Here is a 21,837-nt window from a genome sequence, read left to right as displayed (position 1 = left end):
AATTTATACCATATTATTTAGACCCTATAATTCGCATTTCTTACCCGTGGTAAAGGAGAGGAAATTCGGGTATGGCGACCTCGGAATGGTCTACCCTACAGCAGTCAGTGTTTTGCTAACACAAGGCATTCAAGATGAGGTGTTCTTTTAAAATTACTCAAGGGAGAAAATAAACCATATTGAGCGTAAATTGTTTGTGAAAACAATTTTGTTTTATATAGCTTTTGAGCAGTCGAATTGACGGAGGTGGCTGTGAGCCTTACCTGTCTCAGCGTGAGTCGAGCTCGTTGTGGAACAAGGGTTGGGTTGAATGTTAGCCAGCACTGCGCCGCCGGTCCAGGGCACAGGCGCTCCAGTCCCCGCAGAGATGGGAACTTCCCCCCGCCTCCATCTCACTTGCTTTCTCCTTCCACTCAACGCGTAGCTCTCTCGATCCGACCATTTCTCTTAGCAAAGACATCCGCATTTTCGATCTCTCCCCCGCTGCCGAACGCATCACCCACAGCCATACTATTTTTCCACATTTAGCACTCCGACCCGCCATTGCCAACCGAGGACAATGAGCGAGTGCAAATCTTTTAGACTACCGATACTTTAGTAAAAGTTATTTGTCCCAGTCAGCTGCCTATATCTAAGTGGAACTTTAGTCAGCTGTTGTTACATCAAAGTAATTTCACAAATTATAGCATAATAACTAACATTTTAATAACAATCTGCAGTGTTAAAGCCTACTGAACATTTTGAGAGAAAAAAGTGTCATAAACATATATTCATGCCAGCGCTAACTCTGTTGACAGATTGCGAAAACGATACTGGAATTGTATTCCATGGATAGTCCTATACTTTTAGTGGTGCTCCTATTTGCAAAGTCGAGTAGCCTATTTGACGGTTTCATTTTCTCACTCATGTAATTTCTTCCAACTCCACCTTGTCAGTTTGGGGGCGTAATCCAGCCATCCAATCCAGACAGCCAGATCCATTGGAAACAAATGACTTTCCAATGAGCGCACAGCGTCGTTAAACCGCGTTGGAGTGGTGCTCCCGTGGACCAGCACTGTCAGCCCTCCTACCATTGATGAATAAAGTGATGGAATGTCTCAAATTAAGAAATTAAAGGGTTTAAAATGTCTTTAATTGGTTGGGTGAAAATCAAAACAGCAGTTGTACAGTGATTCAAACACACATCAACATACAATAAACCAAATATACAGCTGTCCTTTTACACCTGTCCCCGATCAATGAAAAAAATGGTGCAATAGGCCTATAGTCAGATCTTATTGCTGTGATTCATTTGTCATATTTACACATTTCTCTCCCACATCATCATTATATTGGTACAATTCATTCAGTGATTAATACATTTTCCTATATGTATCCCTCTCACCTTTGCAATCCCGAAAGCATTACATCCTGAAGTAAATATGTATTTAGGTATAAGAACTGAATGAGTGACACCACTGGACACCCAAAAATAGAACTAAGATGATCTGAACTCCATACTCACACTTGCAACTAAACAAAACAGCAAGAACAAAAGGTGATCTACATAAGACTTTCATTCAATAAGCTCACAATGAAGCATAAAACCAAACTGTAACAAAGGAGAGTAATGTAACTAGGGTATACAATAGGCTACAGAACCAAGGCTAAAATAACAGTCCCATAGAAAAGCATTTTTGTGTGATTTATAATATTGCATTTATCTATTTATCTGCCTAATACGGATAGGATTATATTTTTGGCATTATTTGGGTATTTGAGAGACAAATGTTAATTGTCATATTAATAGTGTAGAATATTAGGCAACCTGTCATTAAAAAGGTTTGAATGCTTACCCGAGACCTTCATTTTAGCTTGGCACACAAACATACCCAATTGCAATGACGTTTAAGGACAGTTGGCTAAAAATACATTTTCCTAAAGAATATTTCTAATGGCACATACTAATAAATGTGTTAGACACTATTAAAGCATTGTTTGAGTTCACTGGATCCTCGCAGCGAGTTGAGAAGTGAAAGGTCGTGTCCAGGTGTTCATGGCAACGGGGACTCGTACATATCCTCTCCTGGCTCCTCTTCGAACTTCACCTTGCCGTCAGAGGCATCCAGCTGCAACAGGTCACACAGTCTCATTAGAGAAACACACACAGTTTAGTTGAGTCGCACTGATTTAGGAGAGGCAGAATTTATTCTAAACCTCCTGAAATCATTTGAAAGATAGCATTTCCAATAGAAATGAAACTGAACCCAATATGTAGAAAATGAATAGTGACACTGACATTCTATTGATCAACAGCTGAATGGGTATTTTGAAAATGTTCTCTGCCGATTCCATCAGTTCCATATTTTTCTCATGTGTATGTGATTTAGCTAAATCTTCTGACCACTCATCGGCATGACAACATAAGGTACCGACCTGAGACCAGGCTCCTACCCAAAGTATATACATGTGTTGTGATTGTAGTTAACCACAGTAAAACATTTGTGTGCCACTTACACATTTCATTTCCTTGTCAGTGAAGAGTGTTCCAGTGATGGCCATGCGCAGGGGGATGGTGAGGATGAGGACAAAGGGCAGAGCCAGGGAGAAGGCACTCATCTTCACCATCCAGAGAGCTCCCAAACACACCATCTGGATCAGAGTGAACAAGTGCATCTTCATAGTAGTTACCTGCATTAAGGAGATGAGAGAAGGAGGGTTAAAGACAGGGGCAACACATTGGATATATACTTATGTTTACCAGGGGCATAACTTTCACTGGGGACGGGCACATTCTGAAATAGCATTTTTGTCCCCCCCAGTTTTATCTTTGGAATGTGATACAAAACGAGGCAATGGTGTGCTTTAGGACCATGAGGACGCCTCCGAGTCGTCGGGTAGGCTGTTTGGAGTGTTTATCCGATTGTATAAAAATGAAATACAAAATTAAGTCACTTCTAAAACCAAAGTTGCGCTCCTGATATTTACTATGGTGTAAAACTTGTAAGTGCAAAGGTAATTTATGATTTTTCAGATAATTACGTTGTGATTGCCACAGTGTGTTATTGTGTAGGAATTGTCTGGTATGTTTCATAAATTAAATAATGATATAAAACAATGAAACAGAAAGGAGGACAATTGAGGGGTGGAGAGAGGCAGCATACCCTTTGTGCGTAGGCGTCAGCAGGATAGTATTTCCTGGGTACAATAAGCAGAAGCATTCGGTCCCACATCTGGATCCCACTGAGTGAGGTTATACCCATGTAGAGGAAGATTCCAAACAGAGCCGTCATGGGAATCATCTTCAGGATAGGCTCCAAGAGAATAGAGACACCTGGGAATAGCAGGAACAACAAACATTTCTCATACATTTTTAGGAGCTCAACACTGACTGTGCTGAACTTTTCTTTAGACACCCAGTGTTCTGTCTGTTCGTCGGGATCGACTACATCAGCTAAATCTCAGTAGCCTATATGGTAGCACTTACCGACCATGGCGGCCACAAGCATGCCGCTGATCCTTTGCTCCAGCACCTTCTCGATCTCAGGCTTGGGTCCCTTGCTCATGACAGTGAGGGCGTTGGCATGGGTGACAGAACGCACGGTGGCGGCACTCAGCCAGGGCACCCCAAACAGGGAGGCGATGCCACCCATGGTGACCAGGATGAGCAGGTCCAGATGGAAACCAGAGCCCTTCACCATCTTCCTCTCTGGTTTGCTCACAATCAGCCTAGAAAGGTCAGAGGTCAAACAATGAGAGGAGGCTTGGCAGTTGTGGAGGGACTATGGACATGAAGATGATTTTACTAACGTAGTGATCTGGGACTCGAGGAAGATGAGGATGAAGACCAGCAGGGCTGGCACGCAACACGCCCCCATCATCCAGGCGGGGAAAGGCTTCTTCTCTCCCAAGGGGTTGATGAACCAGCCTCTGGCATTGGGGTTGGACACCATAAGACCCTTGGGCACCACAAGTTTCTGCCAGGGGACACACAAAATACATATTCTGTATTTAATCTATTACTAGATATCCCTTTTTACATGAAACAGTTTAAGGAGTAATATGTTATACACCGAGATCACCTTTTAGTCAAGGCAACACAAACCTATAAATCACTAACCTGAGTGTAGGCATCCTCAATGGTGATATCCACAGCGATCATGAAGAAAATGGCGATGGGAACACCAAAATCTCCAACCATCCGACGAATCTGGTGATAGGGAAAACATATGTAGTGAAGGCTATCACACACAAAACACAGATGGGGCTCTCCAGCACTAAAAGACCCTATCCTGATTCATCTCTCTTCAATACTGTCCAGCAGTCGCTTTGCTCACAGACATACACTAGTCATCACTGTTGAAAACAGCTGTAGCTCTTACCGGTCCAGGGAGGAAGTGGCCATTTTTGAACTGACGGAGGAAGTATGCAATGAAGAAACACCCGAACATAAGACACATGGAAAGCAGGGCGGTGTTGGGGTAGGCCCTCTCATGTATGACCTCGTGCACTGTCTTGTTGCCATCATCATGATACTCTATGCGCTCCTTGACCACCGGGTGGAAAGGGTTGTCCAGGCTGTCGTTCAAGTGCTCATAGTTCAGAACCAGAGGGTGAGCTTTGAAGATCTGAATAACGAGAAGAAAAGTAGGTATGTAGATGAATTAGCAGCGGAGGACAGGAGGGGTGTGAAGGAAAGGAGAAAGACAGGTTTTATTTTTGTATTTACAGTTGAGGTATAAAAAAGTGCTTAGGATGGTAGATGGATGTAAATGTTGGGATGGGTGTGAGGAGATGAGGTGGAGTGATGTGTGGTACCTTGCCGAGCTTGCTGAAGGTCTCGTAGATGAAGATGAGGGAGATGAGGATGGAGAAGATCTCCTGCGTGAAGCGGGAGATGAATTTGACCAGGAAGCTGCCCTCCACAGCCACGATAACCACCACGATGATCACCAGCCACAGGCCAACCCAGATACGGCCCACAATGTACTCAATCTCCTGGGACTTGCAGAACTAGACAATGGGATTTATAAAAATAAGTTGTTCATGTTAATGATGTACTTGCATTGAAACTTTGAAATTCATAGTTATCATAATAGCCAAAGCAAAACATATCTAATATGATTGACATCCTGAGGACATGAAGCAGTGATGGCTCAGCATACTGTCATCAGGGGTCAGAGCTAGAGCTCACTGAGCTGTTATGTGAAAGTGCTATGATACATACCGCAAAGAAGGCCTCCTCAAACACCAGCAGTGGCCCAGAGAAGCCAATGACCAGTGTAGGCTGGGCTGCGATGAAGGCGAAGATGATGCCCTGGACGCAGGTGGAGATCATCAGCTCAGACACGCCCATCATGTGCTCCGTCTTATCAGCTGGAGGTAGAGGTCAGGGGGATGAAGGTCATGATTATAACCTCTGTTATGTAGGCCTACCCACAAATCCCATATAGAGTCAGTAGTGCTCCTGTCCTCTATGACACTAGGTGGGTCCCTCCTTCAGACATGAACTCACCCAGCAGGCCTCCGAAGGTGATGGCAGGGGACAGAGCAGCGAAGTAGATGAAGATGACAGCAGCCAGGACCTGGGGGTCGAGGGCGTCTGTGAAGTCACTGATGTAATGGCGGTACCGCCGCTTCATGTCCTTTATCATCCCGCCGAAGGGAATGCCTGTCCGGGCCAGCGGGTCTTCTCTTGGCTCCTCATCGGCCTCATCAGCTGGATACAAAAACAAATAATCACTCAAAATGAGCACAGACAGAGCAAGTGTTTTGGATGGGTTTTTTGACTAGAATCTCCAGAATCTCTGCATTTTCTAAACATCAATTTTATTTGGAAAATCATATTAGAAGGAAATGTAGGCCAAATGTAAACAATCCCTAATTTGGAAATTGAATATACAAGTTTTATATAGATTTAGATTAGTTGTAACTACAGGGTTAGTCTGTGTAACGGGTTAGTCCGTGTGACTGACCTTTGGCCCCGCCACCAAATATGATTCGGGTGTCAGAGGGGCGGAGTCTGTCCTTCAGCATTTTCTTCTGGAAGTCAATGATTGGCTGGAGCATGCCCTCGTCCTGGATCTCAGTGGGCGGGATGACGATGCTGCAGTCCATAAAATCAGCGATGGCATTGGTCAATTCCTTGTTAGTCTGGGCTAGGTAAGCCTCCAGACTAAAGACCTGTAGGACCGGAGACATGGGGAGAGCATGGTTAGCTATTGTAAAACACTGAAAAGATTCATCTAGATACTATGAAGCATCTCCTCATTCTTCCCCTCCCCCCTTGCGCTCCTTGGCCTTAATAAGTCCCATCCCTCTTTCCACTCCTATTTTCTCACCCAATCAGCCATAAGGGCAGCCATGGCACGGCCACTCTCATGGTAATCCACTCCTCCATGGCTGGGGCCCACCAGCACAAAGACGAAGCGCACCGGCACAGGGGCCTCCAGGGCCCCCTCTATCACCACAGAGTCCCCCAGCCTGACGAAGGCCACGGCAGGCTTCTCCAGGGAGTCCATCACCCCTGGAACAAACACACACACATAGAGTTTAGATTACAGTCTCCATATTCTTTAGAATAAATGGTTGAATAGGCAAATCAGGCAGAGTATCCAGTTGGGCTCCCGAGTGGCGCAGCGGTTTAAGGCACAGCATCTCAGTACTAGAGGTGTCACTACAGATACCCTGGTTCGATTTCAGGCGGTATCACAACAGGCCGTGATTGGGAGTCCCATAGGGTGGCGCACAATTGGCCCAGCGTCGTCCGGGTTTGCCCGGTGTAGGCCGCCATTGTAAATAAGAATTTGTTCTTAACTGACTTGCCTAGTTAAATAAAATAAATGTAAAAAGTTGGTGGTGAGTTGTATTTCACTTTTCACACACGACTTACCTGAGAGGACAATGGAGGCTTCCACACTATCAGTTGTATCTCTCTGAAAAGCGAAGGGAGGAAGGTCAGTTAGTGAGATATCGGGAGAGAAAGATAGATTTATCAAAGAAAGAGGAAGAGAGGTTGAATGAAGTCATGAAGTGCTGGAATGATATTTAGATTTAGCGGTGGGATTTAGATCCTAAGCCTAGTGTTACCTGCTTGGTGACAGAGAAGGTCTGCATTTCGATGTCTCCTCCCAGGGGTTGAGCTACAGCTCCCTCAGACTGACTGCGTCTCTGCAGTAGAGCCCTCAACAGGCCATCTCTATCAGTGGCACGGATCTCACCCTTGCTCAGCAATTCATCCACCACCTTCTCAGCCACAGCAGACAGACTGCTGGCTTGCAGGTCCAGAATGATCGCACCTGAACACACAGACAGAGTTTTGGGATAGGTCAAACATGGCCTGTTGCTGCCTGCCATCTATTTTTGGAAATACAGTTTCATGTGGTGGCTCTGAGAAAAGATTCAATTTCTAATAACCTCATGAAATTATCCAGATTATGTCAAGAAATTATTTTAGATTGAGTGATAAACACAGTGCATTTGTTCAGATAGTCACCTGTGCTCATGATCTTGCGAAGCTGGATCAGACTCTTGAAGGTGAGGTAGGAGACGTGGGAGGGGCCCCACTTGCCCGTTGCTCTGTTCAAATTCTCCTCATAGCCCACCCAGCGGCCAGTCTCCTGCCAGCTGCTGCCTATGAGCTCATTCAGCTCCACATAGGCCTGAGACACACACACACAACATCATGCTCAGGTTCAAAATGGCAACTTCCTTGTCAATATACTAGATATCCGTTTATTTGAAACTATACCCCAAATGGGGCTTACCTGAGCATCCCCTCTGGTGTTGGCGTTGGTGTTCAGGTTCAGATAGGCTGAAATACAGAGAGGTAGTGTTCAGTCCTAGCACTCCATTGGAGGTGTACTTGTGTAGGTGAGACATACAGAGGGGAGTAGAGAGAATGTGTTGATGGGCGGTTAGGGCTCACCCTCTGGGTCGGTGTGAACGACGATGCTCTGGATGGCCTGGGTGCTGTCCTCTTCCTGCCTGCTCTGCTCCAGGTCATAGTTGCCACTGGGGTGGGGAGGAAGGGGTAGGGGGTGAACCCGGTTAGTGAGGGGGGCACGAGACGCAGGTGTGCTGCTCCTCAACACCTGTCCATGTCTCACCAGATCTTACAGACAACAGGCCAGGTTGTGCTCCTATCTTTCATGAAGTACCTGCAGCTCCTGGTGTTTGGTGTTCTGGCCAAGAGGGACAGCAAAAGCCTGTATGACGTCTGTATATTCTGTAGGCTCAGAATCATTCGCTGGTTGTGTTACCAGAGATTGGTGACTTCAGTGAGAGACTTGGGCAAGCTCTGCAATATCAGTGCTGCCTTCCCAGATAAGGGCGTCATGCTGGCTTAGACCAGTGGGGGGTGGTATTGTATAATCATGTACAGTAGGCCTACTTCTGATCACTCTCACTGACAATCTAGACAACCATTTGAAGTAGCTGCATTCACAATATCTTGTTTTCGACTCTTTCACCCATTAATTTAATTCCTTCTAATATTGTTCAGGTTGGACTTCTTGTATGAGGAAATGCTAATTAGACTTAAAATATGAACTTTTAAGAGGGGAGAGCACTCACAGTCTGATCGGAGATGGGAAAGCAGAGTCACTCTCCTCCTCAGAGGACATGACATCCTGGATGGAATCAGAGAGAGGGGGGGGGTCAGAGTAAAAGATGTGAATAAAATGTTACAAATACTTTGAATTGACAATTCACATTTCCCCATCCCATTCACTGCATTAGTGCAATAACAGTGTGTTTTATCCACCTCTCCAAAAGACAGGTCGTTCTCCATTGGAGTGTGTCAGTGCTTGCTTCGTCTGTCCTTAAACTTTCAGCAACGTTTGTGCATACCCTGTAATGTGAATGCACATTGACATAAATGAATAAACACAAACACACTAGAATTAGACACATGAAATACAGACATGCATTTGACCTTTATTTTACCATTGAAATGAATAATCTCTTACAAGAGAGACCTGGCCAAAAATGCAAAACACTACAGTTTAAAAAGATAAATGTACACATTGAGCAACAACATGGTTTAGGGAAGTGTCGTGCAACTAAGGGTCAAAACACTGACAGCCCCTCACTTTTAAATGTAGGAGCTCTTGTAAATTCCAGGACTTCTTGAAGCTTGTTCCAAATGGAAGGGGCAGAGAACCCTCCCTGGATTTTGTGTTACATGCTCTAGAACAAAGCTTTCTTAATGTCCAACAAGCTTTCTCTACCCTTAACTTTGTTCTGAACACCTCCAAAACAAAGGTCATGTGGTTCGGTAAGAAGAATGCCCCTCTTCCCAAGGGTGTGATTACTACCTCTGAGGGTTTAGATCTTGAGGTATTCACCTCATACAAGTACTTGGGAGTATGGCTAGACAGTACACTGTCCTTCTTTCAGCACATATCAAAGCTGCAGGCTAAAGTTAAATCTAGACTTGGTTTCCTCTATCGTAATCGCTCCTCTTTCACCCCAGCTGCCATACTAACCCTGATTCAGATGACCATCCTACCCATTCTAGATTACAGAGACATCATTTATAGATTGTCAGGTCAGGGTGCTCTCAAGAGGCTAGATGTTCTTTACCATTCGGCCATCAGATTTGCCACCAATGCTCCTTATAGGACACATCACTGCACTCTATACTCCTCTGTAAACTGGTCATCTCTGTATACCCATCGCAAGACCCACTGGTTGATGCTTATTTATGAAACCCTCTTAGGCCTCACTCCCCCTATCTGAGATATCTACTACTGCAGCCCTCTTTCTCCACATACAACTCCCATTCTGACAGTCACATTATGTTAAAGGTCCCCAAAGCACACACATCCCTAGGTCGCTCCTCTTTTCAGTTCGCTGCAGCTAGCGACTGGAACGAGCTGCAAAAAACACTCAAACTGGACAGTTTTATCTCAATCTCTTCATTCAAAGACTCAATCATGGTCACTCTTACTGACAGTTGTGGCTGCTTTGTGTGATGTATTGTTGTCTCTACCTTCTTGCCCTTTGTGCTGTTGTCTGTGCCCAATAATGTTTCTACCATGTTTTTGTGCTGCTACCATGTTGTGTTGCTACCATGTTGTTGTCATGTTATGTTGCTACCATGCTGTGTTGTCATGTTTTGCTGCCTTGTTATGTTGTTGTCTTAGGTCTCTCTTGTTGTGATGTGTGTTTTGTCCTATGTTTATATTGTATTTTTAAATTATTTTTTATCCCAGGCCCCTTCCCCGAAGGATGCTATTTGCCTTTTGGTAGGCCGTCATTGTAAATAAGAATTTGTTCTTAAATGACTTGCCTAGTTAAATAAAGGTTAAATAAAAAAATATTTAAAAACAATTAACCTTTTTCCCCTAGCTCTGTACGGGCCTAAGGCACAGTCAACAATGCACATGTGAGCGCAGGCGATAGTTGTCATTTTTCTGCTGGACAATGTAGGTACACAGGTGAAAAGGACCTGTCTCAGTATGGCCTTATAAATATAAACATACCAATGATTAGTCTCAAAGAGCTAAAGAATGCCAGCCCGCTCTCATATAGAGGGGGATATTAGGGATTCCCTCTGTCACAATCAATGTTTCAAACAGTGATATCAAATAAGACCTTGCTCTAGTCTAGACCTCTCAGCTCTATCTTGACTATTTTGGGGGAGGGGGAGGGGGAGGGGTTTATGGCCCTGAAGAATAATTCTGGGAATACCTGAGACTCAACTGCCCCTGCATCAGTTCTATAACTGGGGTAATCTGGGTTAAACTCCAACTGTGGTAATCTGGGGTAAACTCTGACTGGGGTAATCTGGGGTAAACTCTAATTGGTGTAAACTCTAATTGGGGTAATCTGGGGTAAACTCTGACTGGGTTAATCTGGGGTAAACTCTGACTGGGTTAATCTGGGGTAAACTCTGTCTGGATTAATCTGGGGTAACCTCTAATTGGGTTAATGTGGGGTAAACTCTGACTGGGTTAATCTGGGGTAAATTCTAACTGGGATAATCTGGGGTAAACTCTGACTGGGTTAATCTGGGGTAAACTCTGACTGGGTCAATCTGGGGTAACCTCTAATTGGGTTACTCTGGGGTAAACTCTAATTGGGGTAAACTGGGGTAAACTCTGACTGGGTTAATCTGGGGTAAATTCTAACTGGGCTAATCTGGGGTATACTTTATCTGGGGTAATCTGGTGTCAACTCTAAATGGACTGTTTTTGTCATGTTTTCATGGGCTACTCATACACACAGTGAACCCAAATTGGTCACAATGTGTCACAAGCCCAACCAACAGGGCACATGAACCTCTACACAAGTAAGCCTTATAAACACATGTATGACACATTTTGAGACCCATTTAATCAAGATACCATCAGTGCATGTCACAGCCCCTGTCACAGCCCCACCAGCGCATGTCACAGCCCCTATGAGCTGTGCTCCTAACCATGAGTCAGCCGTTGAGACAGTGTGGCCCTTGCAGTGGTTTGAGTAGGAGACTCACAGAGTCTTATCTCTGGGTTACGCCTTCCCCAGGCCAGACAGACACCCTAGTGCTCTAGTCATCCATTACAGTAACTTACAATATTACAACTCATACTGTAACAACTATTTTGTACAGTAACTTGTAATTTAACAGATCTACTCTACTCCAAAAACAGTAAAGATTTAAAAAAGGCTGGTGGTAACTCGTGGTACAATGACAGGCAATACAAATCTTTATGTACAGTGAGAAGTAGAATATTTTAATGTGTATTAATGTAAAATTGTGTCTTCATTTATCTGGTTACACAATGCATATGTAGTGCTCCAAACACACATAAAACAATGCTGATTAGAAATATTATGCAAATGTGTTTAACATTGAAACAACAGAGGCTGATGGACAGATAAGAAGACACTGTTCACTACCGCCATCGTCTCTCAAACCTTGTGACCCTGAGCTTTTTAAACCTCCGTCGACCACTAAATTAAGGTGAGCGGGAAAACTTAAAAAAGTCAACTTTCTTCACCTATACCATCACTAATTAAACTGATGAAGAGAAGAGTGATGTTAGCTGTTATTTGAAACATCACGGGCCACAACCAAACACTACAGACCTTAAATTTTATTATACAACTCACACATAATGCTGGTTAGATTTTACAGTCATTTTTGTACCAATTACAAACAAGAAAAAAAGCACCTGGGTCATTGTACGGTTAGTTAGCAACAGACTAATCGAGAGACTTGGGTTGTAGAAAGACAAACTGTCATTCCAAATATGTATTCTCACTGATAGGCATATATGATCAAATTTTAGTATAAACCTCAGATACATGGAAAGTTAGATAAAGTTGTCTGTCGCATGTTTCATTCAAATCCCAACCTTTTCTCACCTGTACTCCACTCAATACCACTGACCCCTAAGCCCCCTCAATGACAGACGCCAGTAAAGGACCCCCGGCCTGGGAGTCCACACCCTTACCTGCACCAAGGTGATCCAGCCTAGTCTGTGGCAGTAGAAATAGGTTGATCGCCACGATGCTAACGTAAACGTACCCAATGATAGAGTGATCTGGGGCGGATGGAGAGGCAGAGAGAGAGAAAGAGAGAAAATGGAGGGAACACCCATTTGAAAGTACGCCGGGGCAAGAAACGCTGTACTACGTTCAGCACCAAAGGGGATAGAGAGATAAGGCCTGTGTGACAGACAAACAGCCCTATCGATGTGGCCCACCTTGGGCCAGGGATATCCCAACCCTTCTCTCTCCCCTCCGCCCTCTCTGTTTGGAATGATGCCAAGTCAGGACACAGGGTGCCAGAGAGACCAAACCTGTATGGACCAACAGGACCAGCTTCACCCTGCATGGAGGGGAAAGGGGGTATGGAAGGGGGGCACTCTATCAGAACGTGAGCATCTTGACTTCTGACGTCATCTTGTTAACATACTAGGGATTCCCTTCTATGAAGGGAGGGATTCCCCCTCGTGATGACCTTGAGTGGGTTTTATTATTAAATTATTATTACATTTTTCCATTAAGAGCTGCCAAACTTATAAGCAGGCCTCGGTCACACTTTATTTGGATAGTCCAGATTTTTCCATCAGTAGATGGTCTACAGATGGTCATACTATCAACAATCTGTTAGGGTTAGGTTAAGAATAAGGGTCAACTTTATTTTACTAGGCAAGTCAGTTAAGATTATTTTCAATGGGCCTAGGAACAGTGGGTTAACTGCCTGTTCAGGGGCAGAATAAGATTTTGTACCTTGTCAGCTCAGGGATTTGAACTTACAACCTTTCGGTTAGAGTTAATGCTTTAGGCTTGGGATAAGTTTAGGGTTAGAATAACGGTTAAGGTTAGGGTTAGAGCTAGGGTTAGTAGATAGTTAGTTGAAATGTTACTGATAGTCTGTAGATAGTCCATATAACATCTACAAATGGACTATCCAAATAAAGTGTTACCAGGCCCCCACTGACACATGTCATACTGTATGACCTACTGTAACTCCCCCATCACCCCATGGCTTAACGTTCACACCATCAGATCGACCTTGATCCTTTTAAGGCCTTGATTGGGTCTTGTTTCTCAAACACAAGAAACTGATGACAGCAACATACGATGAAACAAGTAAATATATCTTGTGTATCCAAATATAGAGAGTGCCTGATGGTGGGGGTCTGTGGGTGACCTGTACTGTACCTCTATGAGACAGGAGAGGGACATCCATCCTGGCTTTTAATGAGATGACCAGAGATTGAAATATTTAACTATATTTCCATTTGCTCTGATTCTACAAAACACACAACATACTGTATCTGTATTTGTATCTAAATACCTGTATGAACAATCTCTCCAGCTTTGCGTGAGGAACTTTGTGCACCTCCTGTAAGGGAAATAAAATGTTTATACTACTGTAAATGCCGGCCCTTGTAATTGAAAAACCGTGTAGCCCGGTAAAAAATACATTTTTATTAACTGGCTCAATGCTTGTTGGATCTTTCTTTTTTTTTTTTTTTTTTTTTGCGAGGTAACTTTGAGGAAATCAATAACATCCCCTGTTACCACTCAACAAATGTTGTTACTTTAAACGCAAATGTTATTGATGCACCACCACCATTCTTGCCAGTAGTCAATTAATGCTGAATCAATCTGTGAAAAGCATGAATTGGACATTAGAAATATGACAGTGTGTTCATCCATGCTCATGACAGAGGGGTTACTAGATAAGCAGTGGACCACACCCATGTGTTTACTTTAGAGCGGGGGTACTCAACTCTTAACCAATGAGGTCCAGAGCCTGATGGGTTTCTGTTCTACCTGATAATTCATTGCACCCACCTGGTGTCCCAGGTCTTAATCGGTCCCTTATTAGAGGGGAACAATGAAAAAATGGAGTGGAACTGTCTTCAAGGCTTTAAGGTGAACTTCAGGGCTCTAGATGTTCACTGCACTTGGGCTTTTGCATTCCCAATTTTTCCCCATTTACTATAGCGCCTATGCTATTTCCCATTCAATTTATGGCACCTGTCTCAGAGCTAAACGGTATTGTAATGTAGTCATTGTGAACATGTGATCAGCCTTTTATGTTATGTATATGTACATTAAACGTTATAAGCAGGAACTGAAGCATTCTGGGAATGATAATAGTGTGTCTTGTTGAGGGAGTATCAAAGTTATTGAATTACTGAGAAAACAATAAATAATAGGACAAATCAAAAGGGGAGAAGCCTGAGAGAGAGAGAGAGAGACGGACAGGGATAGAGAAAATAGCGATTTTGCTGTGGCACAGGACGGTTAACATTAATAGTGGAGGTCCATCTGCTGTGTCCATATGCCCCTGTACTGTCCCTCTTTAGCATTATCGTACGTAATATGCAGAACATAGATGAGGACGTTATTCTCTTGGGGTTGTTTGTCTTGGGAGTCATGGTGTCCTCGGTTCAATCCCCGCAAGGAACACTGTATTCCCAGCATTAGCTACAATATTGACAAACTAAAGAGGCTGTTGGTTGCATCCTTCTTGTGACATACAGTCACTTACCAGCTTCAAAATTGATCAAAACCGATGCAGGAGGGAATCTCCTCTAACAAATCATATGACAAACCAATAACACCATAACAATTCATCCTTCACAGAGTTGAGAAATTACTGTTGACTGGTATGGAGGGGCCTCTTGCAAAAATGATCATGGCAACCCAATCATATATGAATTACACAATGCTAATGTTGAATGCTTCAATTCATAAAGTTCTGATGGGGGAATTGTGTGGCACAAAATGAGCGGCAGACGGTGACAGTACTATGGCGCTCATAGACTGAGACGATAGGCTCTATCAGGCATAGAGCAAGCAGGCTTGCATGAATTATCACTCCTTACCAGAGCCTGTACCCTGGACCCACCTAGCCAGTGTCAGCCACTTACCGCCCAAAGAGCAGAAACTCATAAAGGGCCAAAGTGCAAAACCATCAACCAAGCAAAAGGAATTCAACAGACAGTACACTGCGCAGAACATACTGTAGAAGTCAGATAAATGTGAAAACTAATTCAACAAATATCACTTTACAGAATAGGACCTTTTAACACTGAGTTGAGTATGGCAAGTAATATAAAACTGTAGGCAAAGGATTTTGCCTGTGTCACCCTCTAGTGTACAAATGTGCCTCAGTGAAAACAAGTGTCTGTATGGGTTGCGGTCTCCTCCTTCCTCCCGTGTTGCCAGTAAAGCCTGGGTTCTGAACATGACAACAATTAGGAAGAAAACGAACAATGCCATTTTATTTTATTTTGAGATTGAAGTCCTCCCAGTGGGTATCAAACATTGTCATCAGCAATCAATAACAGTATTCAGCAATGATAATTCAAATGGCGTGTGATGATCATGGGCTGATGTCTCATTAGTGTAGCAGACAGACCAGTGGGTGGTGGCCTTCATTACCATAACTAGCAATTAATCTACTCAACTGACGAGTTCTACTTAAAGCTAATTGCAAAGCATCAGTTGCAATATGGGAGATCAATACACAGTAACACAATGCGAGACAGGCTTCAGCAGCTCAAATTGATTGTTTATCTGGCTGATGATGGTGCTGTAAACAGATAGGCATAGAAGATCTGGAATAAGGAAGTTCCACCCAACCAGTCTTCCCATGTCCTCCCTTTCTCTGATCCCATAACATAGGAGCTGCCAGGACTGGGGTCATCATACTATAAACCTTTCAGCTTTGGTCTACAGTAATCATATAAAGTCCTGGAACACTGCAATGGGAGCAGAGAGAGAGAAGGAACAGAAAGGAGTCTCTGCTGTGTGAGTGGTGACAGACAGCAGCATTGATCTGAGTGATAACTGTTGGAGGATGGAGGGAATTGAGATCTACAGGATGACACAAGGTGGGCGATTTCTGGTCCACTTTTCCACTTGCTTGCCAGCATAGGTGTTCTGGAGAGCGTCCCTGACCTGAAGGGGCATACACATTGTTGAGACCATTTGTGTCAATCTCAAAACATGTGTCAATTTCAGTGATGCAAACAAACTGGCTGAAGTTGACAGTTCTGCAACTTCAGAGGAGAAAGCTTCCAGTACTCACATCCTGTTCCATGGGGAAGCCACCTGTTTCCAGCTTGGAGAAGACCAGCTCCCCGTTGATCTCCAACTCAAAACTGCCTGCAGAAACAACAGCATCACACTTCTCTTCAAAACAAATGTAGGTTTAACCTTGATGGACACATACACAAAACAGGCATGAAAACTGGTATTTTACCAAAAAGAATAGGTAAACATTACAACATATATTACAATACATTTCACTGTAGCCACTGTGCTTCGGCATCTGCATTGCTTGCTTTTTAGGGTTTTAGTCTGGGTTTCTGTATAGCACTTTGTGACAACTGCTGATGTAAAAAGGGCTTTATAAAATAAATGTGATTGGTTATCCAGCTGACCTTTTCGTCCTACAAAGCCTGACACCTCCGCCCCAGGAAACGCCACAGCGACAGCCTGCTGAAGTTTCTTGTAGCGGGGCCCGTACCCTCATTGGCCACTGAAACAGTGATAGAAAACCAAAATGGCGATGAATAATTAAAACGGCATAAAAATAAACAACATAAAGACTCAACCCGAGTGTTAAAAGGTATGGCAGTTGCAATATTTCCATAGTTTGCATAATGTAAATGTTCCATGACTTCCAGTTTACAGCCTCTTTGTTAAACAAACGCATCCTCCCAAATATAAATGAACATAAACCTACCAGTACTCCACTCTGATCTGCACCACACCCATGGCTTTTGACCCAGATTCTTCTCCTCACTCCTTTCTTGATTGTGCTTCGCTGATGTAAAGGTGTTTTGACTGAGGTTGGAGGAGTAAGAAACCTCAATACGAAAATACAATAGGAGCAATCGTAACCTGCCTCCTTAGTTATGAGTAAATCTAAGAGGGTATATTGGATTACATCTTTACTGTCCCAGGTAGGGTTGTGCCAGTGATCAACTGAAACAGGCAAGTTACATGATAGTTAACTGTTTTTTCATGTAAAACAATAAACATTGCGAAAACAAAAAACATTGACAATCAAGACACCAAAGGCTCATCATCCTGAGTTATTGGAAGTTTCTATCCTGTTCTTTAGTAATGGATAAGTTCTAGGATTCCATGTGTGTAGTGTCAAGACCATAACATGCAGGAACAACACCTCCACAAAATGTCATATCTGAGAATATCTATTCTACAGAGTGACTTGGAAACATTTCATTTAACAGAAGTACATAGCTTGCTTGATGGCACTGGTATTTTGAACTGAACACCAGTTAATTCAGGAGGAAATCTGAAATGTAAATTCCAATTGCCCTGAACATCTATTCAATGTGGAATTATAATTTCAGTTTACTTCCTGAATTGAATTAATTAAAATTGACCACAAACCTGCTTAACACATTCAATACAGGAAGAAAAACTCAGACACACTTTACTTTAGCCAGTCAGCAGGGTTTGATCAATGCAGGCGCAATGTATGAAACGTACCAAGATGCTTCTTGCTCCAAAGGCTTTTCTCTTCCTACTGCAGTTGTCATGGCTGGCTCTGTTGACATTACAGCGTGGGTGTAGCCTACAGCTGTTCCCCCTATAGAATGATCACATGACAGTGGCATTCGATGTCTGAATGTGAGCATCAACAAGAGAGTAATTACTGAGACCTGAGTAACACACCTGAGGTGCTATGTTGCCATGGGGATGTACTCTATGGAGAGTTCAGACCTGTGAATGAGCCAATACTCTAATAATATGGTAATATGTTGTTACATAGCCCTTTAGAACTGATGTTCTCCATTCTGATGGAGTTGAGTAGTTATTACAGAAGTGAAAAAAAATAAAAAATGTTAAGTAGTTTTGAGCATGACACGTTAAAACAATACTAACATATTTATAGAGTTAAATAATCCATAACTTTATTTTGTGATAGAAGTTCTCCTAATGGGTATCATACTTGACAGCCCTGGGCAACAGAAAAAAATGTATTCAGAGATGATATTCAATAAACTGTGCGCATAAACAGGGGCTGATGAGGTGTTGTTAGTGATAGACTGACCAGTGAGAGATGGCTTTCAAAACAACCTAGGATTTATCTACCTGCAAGGTCAGCTCCACTAACAGTTCAGCTGATCATATATAAAAGCCACTGAGTCAATGAAAATGCATTATCTATGATTCAGTGACAGTATACAATTGCATAAACACAAGAGGTTTTGCTACTACGGTGTTTCTCATGTTTCGGCTAAAGAGAACAGTTCAAAACAGAGATATAGTTCACTGTTAAAGACACTGCCTGGAATGCTCCAGGCAGATTAGCTATAGATGGACATAACTGAAGAAAAAAAACCTGATTAAATCCAAGTTCCGACATTGATACACTAGTTTTAAAGATACATAAAAGTTGTAGTGACAGAACTGAACACAAAAAAACCCGTTAAAAGTCTAAGCTTCAACCTTGATTAAAGTGTCTCCACTTTAGAACACATCTTATTAAATACATTGACAAACATTGCATTGACAGGTTCAAGCAGCACGTTCATCATCATAGTAGGGTACAGGATACAAGTTGTGAAACAGGGCTTATGATGCTTAGAGCTAGGTGATAGAATTATTTTCACAGAGGGCTGTAAATAATTGAGCTCCTTCCCTTCTTGCTTTTGGTACGCAATAACATTTATTTTTTACGTTCATCAAAACTTTGTTTATGTCTGGCCAATGATGGTGCTGTATTATTTGAGAGGAATTAGAACAATCAGGCAGTAACTGTCTGCCAGGCAATGAGGCTTTCGGAATAAAATAGGGTGCTCCCCTCAACCCCTCGATCTTACGGTCTCCTCCATTTCACTGATCCCATAACATAGGAGCTGCCAGGACTGGGGTCATCATACTATAAACTTTCAGCTTTGGGCTACAGTAATCATATAAGTCCTGGAACACCTCAATGGGAGCAGAGAATAAGGGGAGAGAGAAGGCACAACAAAACCTTACGACAGGTTGTACTCTAAATCAAAGACCGTGGTCTTAGTCCAACTCTGCTAGTGTAGTTTCAACAGAGAGTTGCGTGTCACCCTCATGCCCGGTTAGTGCAAAGGCTGAGTGAGTAATGACAGTGGCAGTGATGGATGCACACTGTCCTGTCTTCAGCATGCTGCTGTCAGGAGAGGGCAGGGTTGGAGAATAGAGGGAGAGGAGATCTACAGGATGACACAAGGCGGGCGGCTCTTGGTGATCTTCTCCACTGGCTTGCCATCATGGGCGTTCTGTATAGCGTCCATGATCTGCAGGGGGACAAGACATATTGTGTCATTGGGGGTAGTCATTGGCAGTTGACACACACAGTGTGTTAGACATTAAAATGACAGCCTTGTAAGAAGTTAACAACTTACGTCGTCTTCATATGGGAAGCCGCTTGTTTCGAGCTTGGAGAAAACTACTTGCCCATTGATCTCAATCTCAAAACTGCCTGCAGAAACAAAAGCATCAAATCAAGGAAAACAATGTAGTCTGAGAATATAGTAGAAACATACTCACCAGCCAGTTTATTAGGTACACCACCATGTTCAAGAAAATGGTCCACTCCTACAGACAGTGAGTCATGTGGCCGTGGCTAGCTATATAAAGCAGGCAGACCGGCAGAGGCATTCAGTTACTGTGCGATTGGATGTTAGAAGAATGGGCAAAACGAATGACCTAAGTGACTTTGAGTGCGGTATGATCGTCGGTGCCAAACACATCGGATCGAGCATCTCAGAAACGGCCTCCTGGGCTTTTCAACAACAAAAGTGTCTAGGGTTTCCCCAGAATGTTGCCACAAACCAAAACAATCCAGTCAGAGATCAAAGGAAAATATCAAGAATCGTGCAAGCTAACAGGAGAGCCACAAACAGACAAATAACGGCCCAGTACAACAGTGGTGTGTAGAATGGCATTTTAGAGCGCACCGATCCCTGTCAAGGATGGGCTGTTGCAGCAGACATCCACACCAGGTTCCACTCCTATCAGCTAAACAAAAGAAGAATCTCCAGTGGGCACGCGACCGCCAACACTGGACAATTGAGAAGTGGAAAAACGTCATATGGTCCAACGAATCCCGGTTCCTGTTGCTTTATGCTGATGGCAGAGACAGGATTTGGAGTAAGCAGCATGAGTCCATGGACCCATCCTGCCTGGTGTCAATGGTACAGGCTGATTGCGGTGGTGTACCACGATCCAATCTGCAGCAACTGCATGATGCCATTGCATCAGTGTAGACCAACATCCCTTTGGAATGTGTCCGACTTGAAGAATCCATTCCCCCAAATAATTCAGGACGTTCTGGAGGCAAAGGAGGGTCTGTGTGGCAGTGTGCTCCCATCACTGCCACTGCCATTACTCACTCACCCTTTGCACTAACACCTCTCTAATAAACTGTCCAGTGAGTATATAGCTACACAGAAGAAAGAACATGTAACGATGTCACAATGCTTTACATTATTAGTGTACCAACACTGTACGTACCTGTATTGTCTGTAGTAGGCTATGTGGAAAGGACCAACTTACCTTGCCTTCCTACGAAGCCCGACACTTCCGCTTCAGTGAATTCCGCGGTGACAACCCGCGCGAGCTCCTGATAGCGGGGCTCGTACCCTCATCCACCGCTAAGGACAACGACAAAACAAAAACATGGCTTAATGATGAATAATTAACCCTAAAGTAGTTGGGGGAAAATGTCCAAGCAATGTCTAAGATAAACATTTATCAACTAACGTTAGCTAGCATAAAACATAGCCCGTTTCATAATAAAAGAGTGGGTACTCTGCGCTATGAAGATGGCTGGTTCGAGCTGTTAGCTTCTGTAGCTACAGTAGCTACCTAAAACGCATGGGAGCTGCGTAAAAAAGGCGAATAATCCAATAAATGGAAAATAATTATACCAGTATTCGACTTTGACTTGCACACCCATGGCTGTTGAAGAAACTAGCTAGCTTGCTAGTTCCTTCTCGATAAGCTGATTCAGGTTTGACCTAAAGACACGATTGTGTAACACAGATGCTAAAAAGGCTAACTAGCTAGCTGAAGCGTATGAGCAGAGAAATGCTTTTGGTTGGTGTAACCAGAGGTGGGAGGAGCGAGAAAAAGCAGGAAGAAAATACTAGCAGGGACCTGCACCAATACAAAACAGCAATATATCAACCTATGTGACATTAAAGAGGGCCAACCAACATTCTAGTAGAGAAGGCAGTGATGAGTACTAAAATTGTCGCCCGTAATAAATCGCAGTGCGCTATTATAAACTGCAACTAATAGCTTTAATGAAGTGGTAGCTGCATTTATATAGATGATGTCGCCATAGTCTAGGACCGATAGGAATGTCTACTGAATAATATG

At 43.4% G+C, this 21,837-nt stretch overlaps 2 protein-coding genes and 1 pseudogene across 2 annotated transcripts; all 3 read right to left on the bottom strand.

The window, feature by feature from the left end:
• Positions 1-1,110: 1,110 nt before the first annotated feature.
• slc4a1a (solute carrier family 4 member 1a (Diego blood group)) lies at positions 1,111-12,595 on the bottom strand. The gene is made up of 20 exons (XM_042307311.1): positions 12,426-12,595; positions 8,744-8,830; positions 8,554-8,609; positions 7,907-7,992; positions 7,746-7,792; positions 7,475-7,640; positions 7,069-7,277; positions 6,872-6,914; positions 6,321-6,505; positions 5,955-6,162; positions 5,495-5,698; positions 5,207-5,355; positions 4,798-4,992; positions 4,362-4,607; positions 4,100-4,189; positions 3,790-3,956; positions 3,467-3,708; positions 3,144-3,313; positions 2,497-2,670; positions 1,111-2,108 (listed from the first exon to the last, which is right to left on the bottom strand). The coding sequence occupies exons 2-20, from the start codon at positions 8,768-8,770 to the stop codon at positions 2,034-2,036; spliced, it is 2,739 nt and encodes a 912-aa protein (XP_042163245.1). The 5' UTR covers positions 8,771-8,830; positions 12,426-12,595; the 3' UTR covers positions 1,111-2,033.
• Positions 12,596-15,692: 3,097 nt separating this feature from the next.
• LOC112234852 lies at positions 15,693-18,232 on the bottom strand (annotated as a pseudogene).
• Positions 18,233-18,360: 128 nt separating this feature from the next.
• On the bottom strand, positions 18,361-21,544 carry LOC112234853 (migration and invasion enhancer 1-like). Its single transcript, XM_024403158.2, has 4 exons — positions 21,384-21,544; positions 21,010-21,107; positions 19,857-19,933; positions 18,361-19,748 (listed from the first exon to the last, which is right to left on the bottom strand). The coding sequence occupies exons 1-4, from the start codon at positions 21,410-21,412 to the stop codon at positions 19,665-19,667; spliced, it is 288 nt and encodes a 95-aa protein (XP_024258926.1). The 5' UTR covers positions 21,413-21,544; the 3' UTR covers positions 18,361-19,664.
• Positions 21,545-21,837: the final 293 nt, after the last annotated feature.

Source organism: Oncorhynchus tshawytscha, linkage group LG27 (assembly GCF_018296145.1).
Source record: "Oncorhynchus tshawytscha isolate Ot180627B linkage group LG27, Otsh_v2.0, whole genome shotgun sequence".
Lineage (NCBI taxonomy): Eukaryota > Metazoa > Chordata > Actinopteri > Salmoniformes > Salmonidae > Oncorhynchus > Oncorhynchus tshawytscha.
This window is presented reverse-complemented; position numbering and strand designations above follow the sequence as displayed.